This window comes from Papaver somniferum, chromosome 5 (assembly GCF_003573695.1).
Source record: "Papaver somniferum cultivar HN1 chromosome 5, ASM357369v1, whole genome shotgun sequence".
Classification (NCBI taxonomy): domain Eukaryota; kingdom Viridiplantae; phylum Streptophyta; class Magnoliopsida; order Ranunculales; family Papaveraceae; genus Papaver; species Papaver somniferum.
The window spans coordinates 30,145,364-30,155,282 of record NC_039362.1 but is presented as its reverse complement, the minus strand read 5'-3'; the positions used below and the strand labels follow the sequence as shown (position 1 = coordinate 30,155,282).

The following is a 9,919-nucleotide window of genomic DNA, read 5'->3' as shown; positions in this document are numbered from 1 at the left end:
AACGTCCTCTAAGAATGTTTCAATGATTGAAACGAGAGTTCATATTATATAACCAATTATGGATATAAGCACTGTGTGGCAATACATATATGTATAAGTTCTTTTTTCCTTGATCCGAAGTTTGCGAACTTTGTTGATCAAGAGAACCGGAACAAGAGCTGTGAACTCAGTCCGCGAACTGGCGGAAGTTCTCGACCCGAGAAAATCTGCTGGAGTTTGAGAACTCCTTCCGGGAACTTAAGTCCGCGAACTAAGTCTGCGAACTTAAGTTGGTTATATCTAAAGACGATTGTTTGTGAACTTATATTTATATTAACTAAGGAATGCAAAATGCAAACCGTGGCTATAAAGTTCATGAACTGATTCGAGTGAATCAAATCGTTTTTGCTTCGGTTGTGTCTTGTGTAGTTACATAAGATTTCCTTGCAATTGAACAACTCTCTAACTAGTTCATTTGAGTCATTTGAACTAGTTATGGTGAAGAAGAATATGGTGTTATGTACAGAGGTGTACAATAACAAGATTGGATCGAGACTTACGCTGATAAAAAAATTTGTTGATATAGGAACCCTAACAATAAATCAAAAATTGTCTCATTCCTGAGAGAACAATCACTGCCTCATTCCTGAGAGAGCAACTCTTTTCTTAACTTTCTTTTTCGTTCCTAACCCTAACTATTATAGAATTGAGCTTATAAAGCTCAACCTCACTCCATAGATCCTACGACTAATAATGCCCCAGATGCTTACATCCTACCCCCTCATTACAACTGAATTAACGACTAATTACATGATTAAGTTAACTAAACTATCACTAATCACTAATAAAAGCAAGCAGCTAACGGCAGACACTGGACTGGCTACGGGGTACCATCCTCCCAAAATCCCGTTACATGACAATACCTACCCCTTTTAAACATCCTTGTCCTCAAGGATGAAGAATGCAGTCCAAGTTGTCTTGTAACCTGTCAGGTGCAGATGGCCATGCTATAATAGCAGTTCCTCTTACCAAAATTTGATCTTGAGATTGAAGTGTTTTTCTTCTTCACAACAGCACAAACTTTCCCAGTAAAAAGCTTATTTGACATTTTAGAAATAACTTGAGTTTGTAGGCCCACCAGCAAACCGGTCCATAACCTTCACTACTTACAGCTTGGTAAGTACTCATAATGGCTTCTTCAAAAACAGAGTTAGTATCCGGTAACTGCACGAAGACTTCAGTAATGATCCCTACAGGAATTTGTACCAGTACACCACCAAACTGGGCATCACCATTTGTTGTCCACTGCCACCACAGGAAGACTGCCAACTGGGAAACACATGAGTTAAGACCAACCATGGCAGGATTCGTGCTTCCCTGTTCACCATTTACAAAGCATTTCTTCGATCTCCACACTGTTAAACACTTTTTAGAAATCATACAAATCTCCCCATAACGGTTCACTTCTTGGTATTTGTAAACAAAAATAGCATTGAAACTTGTCCAATGAGAATTCCATGATGATAGCTGATGCATTCTTCCTCTGTCAAACAACCATCGACTACAACCCTTAGTACAAGGTGATCCAGGTAACAGAATGAGGATCCATATAACACCACCGTCATCTCGCGCACTCCACAACTCTGCTGAGACTAATCTGAAATTGTACCTCAAGTACTCTACCCCAGTCGAGTGAAGACACTTCTTTAGTTCATTCCAAGAACCCCATCTCAGGTTGCAGTCAGAAATAAGATGTTTTGAGAGGTAAAACTGAGCTCCATCAGTTAAGGAAACTGAGAAGATAATCATGGGAAGATACTTAGACTCCTTAGGATTGATTTGCAACATAATACCTTCATCACGTCCAACCTCTAGGCTCCTCTCTAAGTGGTCTGACACTCTAAAAACCCACAACAATTGGCGGCAGCACGCCATAAAATATATGAAAGTAGGAAAAACAGTCCAAGGAGGATATCGAATTACCTTAGTACCTCCTTGTTGAACATGAGCCTGAATAGATTTTTTGAAGTCTTGTGAATTACTTGGACATACCCAGCTCAAAAGATGAACAAATATTTTCACCATTTTGAGAATCCGTGAAAGAAGCAGGAATATTTGTTCAACTGTTGTAGAATCCCCTTTCATTCCACAAACATTTGCAACATCCCATAAGATTGTAGGAAACAATTTGAACTCCCATCTCACAAGGATCAACAACTTTAATACTTGAATCATAGTGTAAATAAGCTGATTTCCCACCATCCTTACAAGGGCGCAGTCAAGACAATTATAATTCTCATCAGTTTGAGATTCCAAACCCCACATTGGTCGATAGAAGCATACAGATTCATGTAGAGCATAATAAAAAGACATAAGATCGAACATGAAAAAGTATAGAATTACCATTTTAACTTCCTCAAGAATAATAAGAACTCCATGGATAAACTGTGCACGTATTGGATAGTGTAAAACTAACCCCCTTCTTGAAAGTATAAAATCACTTCAAGTTAACGGGAGAAGCATAGAAAGACAGTGGAACAATATCAAATTTCCAATTGAAGGTGAGGCATCAATACGTTGGTAAGCCAATTGTTTTGCTGGCATATACGCTGTAAGAAGTTTATCAAAACCAACACCACATCCACCTGTAGAGCACAATTCGTATTTCCATCTCAAAATTGTCACTAACATAATTATATTGGTAACTTGAATCTTAACGAGCATGAACCGAATTCAGTATATATGAATGTCAGTATTCTTATTGGTGTTACAGCTATAGGTGGGATTTGGCATCTATTGTCATGTAACGGGCTTTTGGGAGGATGGTACCCCATCAAACCATTTTCCACGATCAAATATGGAATGAGTAAAATCAAGATGGGGAAAAAGATTGTTCTTACAATTCAGTTTGAGGTGAGTAATCGAATCCTTCAAGTGCTCGTAATACCTCTCATACGATGTATCAGGATTCTGGTTGTCGGAGCTCCTTACCCTCTTGCTGGCAACAATTTCAATTTGGGAACCCATAATATCAATCAATTGACTGAAAAAGGGATGGGTTTTCCTTGTTCTTCCAATGGTATTGACGAATTACGGCTGAAATCAGTGACCAACTCTGAGTTAGTTGAGTCTTCTTCCACCAATTCTTCGATGTTCATTTCCTCCTCAATCTCCGTTGTTTCTATAACCTCAGAAGCTTTGAAATTGGAGTAATAAGCAGACTCCAGCTTCTTTTCTGCTTCATTGATGAGAACCAACCACTTCAGGAGATTTTGGTCCCGATACGGAGAATTGCCCAGTTCTTCAATGCTGTACTTCAATCTAAGATTACTTAATTCCTCATATGCATAAAATAGTTCCTCATCCACCGAACCCTCCATGGATCGTGTCTACTCTGATACCAATTGTTATGTACTGAGGTGTACAATAACAAGATTGGATCGAGACTTACGCTGATAAACAAATTGTTGATATAGGAACCCTAACAATAAATCAAAAACTGTCTCATTCCTGAGAGAGCAGTCACTGCCTCATTCCTGAGAGAGCAGCTCTTTTCTTAACTTTCTTTTTCATTCCTAACCCTAACTATTACAGAATTGAGCTTATAAAGGTCAACCTCACTCCATAGATCCTACGGATAATAATGCCCCAGATGGTTACATCCCACACCCCTCATTACAACTGAATTAACGACTAATTACATGATTAAGCTAACTAAACTATCACTAATCACTAATAAAAGCAAGTAGCTAACGGCAGACACTAGACTGGCTACGGGGTACCATCCTCCCAAAAGCCCTTTACATGACATATGGTTGATATGAAAGTGCTCATATGGCTAACCATTTGGTTAACTATTGTTGATCCAACAAATGTACATGTTTGGGTATGGTTATACAAACCTAAAATTGTGCATTTCATTTGTGTGTAACAAGCTAAGTTTTCGATCCAATGGTTGAAAGATATTAGCTTGAATCTAATTAGGTTTTCATCTAACGGTGAATATTGAATGCTTTGTTACCAAGCTAACATTGATTGCAAACCCTGATTTGAAAGACTATATAAGGAAGTACTCTAGCAACTGGGAAACCTAATCCCCACACCTTCTGTGTGATACTAGTTGTATTAGATAGAGTCGATTCTCCTTTAACCTTAGGTTTCTTCTTGTAAACCAGGTTAACGACTTAAAGACTTCATTGGGATTGTGAATCCATACCGATACTACTTTCTTGTAGTTGTGTGATCTGATCTTGCTGATTCTATCGTTTTGAGTACAATCGTAACGATTGGTTTGAGATTAATATCTCCGATAGGCAAGATATAAAAGTAGTCACAAATATCTTCGTCTCATCGTTTGTGATTCCACAATATCTTATTTCGCCGCGTCGATTATGATTATTGTGAGGCGATTGATAATACTAGGCTGTTCTACGGGAATATAAGTTCGGTTTATCAATTGGTTCCTGTTCACCTTGATTTATCAAAAGACAGAACAAAACTCGTAGGTATTTCTGTGAGAGACAGATTTATCTATTACCGTAGACTTTTCTGTGTGATACAGATTTGTTTATTAAAGTCTTCGACTTTGGGTCGTAGCAACTCTTAGTTGTGGGTGAGATCAACTAAGGGAATCAAGTGCGTAGTATCCTGCAGGGATCAGAGATGTAAGGAGCGCAACTGTACCTTGGATCAGTGTGAGATTGATTGGGTTCAACCACAGTCCAGACCGAAGTTAGTTTGTAGTAGGCTAGTGCCTGTAGAGGCTTAATACAGTGTGTGTTCAATCTGGACTAGATCTCGGGGTTTTCTGCATTTGCAGTTTCCTCGTTAACAAAATTCTGGTGTCTGTGTTATTTCTATACAACATTATATGTTTTTATATAATTGAAATATCACAGGTTGTGCGTTAGAATCAATCAATTGGAAATCCGACCTTTGGTTGTTGATTGAAATTGATTGATACTTGAACATTGGTCTTTGGTACCGTTCAAGTGATTTCTCTTATATTCAATTAGACTCGCAGATTACTATTTGCTTGAGTAAGAATTGAATCGAGAAAGAGAGATATTAACTCTTTGATATACTTTATTAAGATTGAGTCTAGTTGATTCGCTTGAAAGTATATTGGAGTTTGTCCATACAGATTTATAATCGAAATATTGGGTGAGGTTGTTGTACCCCCCGCTTTTTCACATACCCGTATGCGTACCTGTTGGTTTGAGAAGTCCGGGAACCTAAGTACACGTACCTGTACGCATACTGGCATAAGGTTCATGTCCGGAAAATTCTGCTGGGTTTGGAGGTATGCTTACCCGTTCGCATACTAGCGAAAACCAAACTTGTTCCGTCTATTCAAGTATGCGTACCCATTTGCATACTTGAGTGGTTAAAGTTCTAAAATCGGTGTGACATGAACAAATACATTTATATAATAAGGAATGCATTCTTTTCAAATCGTGTCTATAATGTTCATGAATTGATTCGAGTGAATCAAACCGATTTTGCTTCAATTATGTTCTTGTATACTTCTATGAGAATATAGTAATTGAACAACTATTTAACTAGTTTCATTTGAGTCATTTGAACTAGTTATGGTTAAGATGAATAAGGTAGATATGAGAGTGTTCATATAGCTAACCTCGGTTAACTACTGTTGAGCCAACATGGTGTACACGTTTAGGTACAGTTACATAAACCTAAATGAGGGTACATTTCATTTGTGTATAAAAATCTAAGTTCGATCTACGTGGTTGAAAGATATTAGCTTGAATCTAATAATGTTTTCATCTAACGGTGAATATTGAATACTTTGTCACCAAGGTAACATTGATTGCAAACCCTGATTTGAAAACTATATAAGGGAGAACTCTAGCAACTGGGAAACCTAATCCCCACACCTCCTGCGTGATTCTAGTTGCGACTAGAGTCGATTCTCCTTTGAACTTAGATTTTTCACGAAACATTGTAAGTTAACGACTTGAAGACTTCATTGGGATTGTGAATCCAGACCCAACTATTTTCTTTGTAGTTGCGTGTTCTGACATTATTTTTACTATCGTGATTGAGTATTATCTTTGCTAATATTTGCTTGAGATTTATCTCCGATAGGTAAGATTAAAAGTAGTCACAAACATTTTCGTCTCATCGTTTGTGATTCCACAATATCTTGTTTCGCTATCATACGATTAAGATTATTATGAGGTGATTGATAATACTAGGCTGTTCTTCGGGAATATAAGTCCCGTTTATCAATTGGTTCCTGTGCACCTTGATTTATCAAAATATGGAAGAAAACTCGTAGGTATTTTTGTGGGAGACAGATTTATCTATTCCAATAGACTTTTCTATGTGAGACATATTTGTTTATCAAGTCTTCAACTTTGGGTCGTAACAACTCTTGATTGAGGATGAGATCATCTAAGGGAATCAAGTGCGTAGAATCCTGCTGGGGTTCAGAGACGTAAGGAGCGCAATTGTACCTTGATCAGTGTGAGTTTGATTAGGGCTCAACTACATTCCAGTATGAAGTTCATTGTTAGTAGGCTAGTGTCTGTGGTGGATTAATACAGTGTGGTGTTCAAAGCTGGACTAGGTCCCAGGGTTTTTCTGCATTTGTGGTTTTCCTCGTTAACAAAATTCTGGTGTTTGTGTTATTTATTTTCCGCATTCTATTTTGTTATATAATTGAAATACCACAGGTTGTGCGTTGAAACGATCAATTGGTAAATCTAACCTTTGGTTGTTGATTGAAATTAATTGATCCTTGAACATTGGTCTTTGGTACCGTTCAATTTATTTCTCGTATATACAATCGGGCTCGCAAATTCCTATTTGCTAATTGCGGATTGAATTAAGAGAAAGAGATATAAACTCTTTGATATACTTTTCTATAGATTGAGTCTGACTGTCTAGTTGATTCTCTTGAAAGTATATTGGAGTTTGTCTATTCAGATTGCCAAACGAAATATTGGGTGTGGTTGTTAGACCCCCGCCTTTTCAATTGGTATCAGAGCAGGCAAACACATTTAAGACCTCATAAGTCTGTGTTTGTAGCGATCTGAATATGGACAGAAGTGATATCTCTATAAACGTACCACAAGTCTTCGATGGCTCAAATTTCTTATTTTAGAAAATCGCTATGCGTGCCTTTCTTCAAGCGTGTGATTTTCAATCATGGGTTTATGTGGTTAATGGCTATGATCCTCCGGAAGTTACATAAGGCGATGTAACAGTTCCAAAGGATATTGGTAAATATGATGTTGCCGAGATTCTTGATGCAAAGCAAAATTCTGACGGATTAAATGCTATTGTTCATGCCATTACCCTAGAGCTCCAGCATCATGAGACTACTTGCACAAAGTCTAAAGATGCTTGGGATATCTTAGAAACCGTATTTGAAGGGAATACATGTGAAAAGGAAGCTAGGCTTCAAAACCTAAATTCTGATTGGGAAAACCTTGGTATGGCAGATGAAGATTCTTTTGATGAGTTTAATCACAAAGTGTCTGAAATTGTTAATGCATCTTTTGCATTGGGTAAGACTATTCCTGAAAATGACATTGTGATGAAAATTCTCAGATTGTTGCCATCTAGATACGACTCTAAGAAGCATGCCATCGTTGAGGGAAATAACCTTTCAACTCTTTCCAGAAATACTCTGGTTGGGAAGTTAAAGATCTTTGATCATGAGCACACATCCAAATCCGTAAAGGATGTTGCTTTCAAAGCACAAAAGAACACTAAATTACTTGACAAAAGTAAAAGTGTTTGCATCTCTGAAGATGATCTTTATGAGGATGATTCATCAGATGAAGATCTTGACAAGTCAGTCTCCTTGATCAAAAGACTGTTTAGGGATCTTCTTTGGAAGAGAAGTAAACGGTTCTCCAGAGATAAACCTAGGTCATCAGTTAAACTTCATAATCTTGTTCCTCCTAAAACCAGGGATGTTGATGAAACTGATGACGAGGATATGCCACAGTGCTTTAAGTGTAAAGGTTTTTGTCATTTTGCAAATGAGTGTCCAAATCGTAAAAAATACACTAGGAACAAAGGTCTAGCTGCAACTTGCTAGAGCATTTCTCGGTCGAACTCGCATGCGTTGCTATCTCAAGCATGTTTGTCAATGTTAGTGATCAAAACTATATGTCTTGATTTCTAGTATACTTATGACTAAGTCTCGTCTAGGATAGTTAGGAATAGTTGATCTCCGGACTCCATGGCGATTATCTTGCAAAGACGAAGAACTACTCAAGGAACCGGTGGAACTTCATCCGACCAAAAGGTATGTGGAGACTTGAACTCATCTTGTCACTCAAAATTCTATTTACTCTATCTCCAACTCTTGAGACAAAAGTCGTATAAGTCTGATAGTTTTCATACATACACATTTGCTATTTCGAGCCGAATTTACTCGCCTATCTTTTTCTCGAAATACGTGTTGGTAACCTTTTGCTTTAACCATCTTCATCTTTACCCGTGACGAAAATCATGATGACGTTTCAATCTTTAAAATAGCTTTGATGATGATAGTCGATTCTTTATGTCTAACAACTGTTATAACATTATAGAAGAATGTTTCAATGATTGAAATGTAGAGTTGAGAATATGTAACCACCTATGGATGTAAGCATATAGTGTGTTCACGCATTAGTGTATAAATCCATGTGTCGGAAACCAAGTGCGTGCATATGTGTGCATGCGGTATTGGTGAAGGAGACAGGTTGGGTGCACGTACCCGTACGCGTACTGGCGGAAGTTCACGTCCGTGAAATAATACACCTATGGTGCAAGTGCACTCAGCAATAATACACTAACGAGCACCTGAATGCACGAACGACCATTCCAAAACACGAAGGAACGATGAACCCATGCAAAAATAGGAAGAAAATAATAAATAATAAAATATTAATCAAGGCGCCGGGGGACTAGGCCCAACGGCCGACCTGTCGTGCCGCGGCCAGTCTCACGCCCAATTTTATATTTTATCATATTTTTATTATTTTCCTTGATCTCATGAAAATTCTCTCATTTGAACAAAATTCCTCCGTTTCAAGGAAACTCCTCAATTTTATAGTGTTTCCTTCGCATCAAGGAAATGATAAATAATTAAGAAAGGTGTGCGGGACCAAGCCTACTAGCCGGACGGTCATGCTCTAGTCATGATCGGTCCCACACCTTGCATTCCTTATTATTTTATTATTATTATTTCCTTCATCCTATGAAATTCCTTGATTTCATGATATTTCCTTCAAATCATGGAACTAATACATAAAATTAGGGATAACTCACGGGATCGGGCCCTAGCCGGACGACCATGCCCAAGCCGGTCCCACACGCCCTTATTTTATTATTATTAATAGTATTTGTTTCCTTCATCTCATGGTAGCTCCTTCATTTCAAGGAAAACTCCTTAGTTTCAACAAACTCCTTGATTTCATGATATTTCCCTAAAATCATGAAAATAATATAAAATTAGAAAAAGTGCCATGGGACCTGGCTCATTGGCTGGCCGTCCATGCCTTGGCCATAGCCGGACCACACTTCATGATTCCTTCATTTTATTATTATTATTTCCTTCATCTTATGAAGTTTCCTCAGTTTCAGCAAAATCCTTGATTTCTTCATATTTTCTCAAAATGTTGGTCAAACACACATCAGAAAATATCAAAATTCACAGGACTGAGACACGGACACTCTGGCGACGTGAGCATGTTACCTTGACCGACTAAGGTTGGTTATTTGGCTTACAAGGAGCCGGTCCCACGCATTTTCACAACTTGACCTAATTTGCACAATCACACGTATTAGGTCCAGAATCCTTCCAAACAACTTGGAATTTCATGGAATGATCGTCAGTCGATCTCGTGACCAACCAGGGCCGGTTTCATGACCTCTTGGTCGGTCCCTCACCTCTTCATAATTAATTAGGTTTTATCAC

General features: G+C 38.0%; 1 protein-coding gene across 2 annotated transcripts; it reads right to left on the bottom strand.

The window, feature by feature from the left end:
• Positions 1-627: 627 nt before the first annotated feature.
• LOC113277357 lies at positions 628-3,515 on the bottom strand. Of its 2 annotated transcripts, XM_026526479.1 has the most exons (3): positions 2,880-3,515; positions 2,383-2,624; positions 628-2,242 (listed from the first exon to the last, which is right to left on the bottom strand). In XM_026526479.1, exons 2-3 carry the CDS (start codon positions 2,415-2,417, stop codon positions 1,045-1,047), a joined length of 1,233 nt encoding a protein of 410 aa, XP_026382264.1. In that variant the 5' UTR covers positions 2,418-2,624; positions 2,880-3,515; the 3' UTR covers positions 628-1,044. The 2 variants fall into 2 exon arrangements, with proteins under 2 accessions (XP_026382264.1, XP_026382263.1); XM_026526478.1 differs by having other exon boundaries at positions 628-2,624.
• Positions 3,516-9,919: the final 6,404 nt, after the last annotated feature.

Coding starts and splice junctions, on each gene's coding strand:
- LOC113277357 (XM_026526478.1), bottom strand. CDS start 2,385: ATGGTAATTCTATACTTTTTCATGTTCGATCTTATGTCTTTTTATTAT.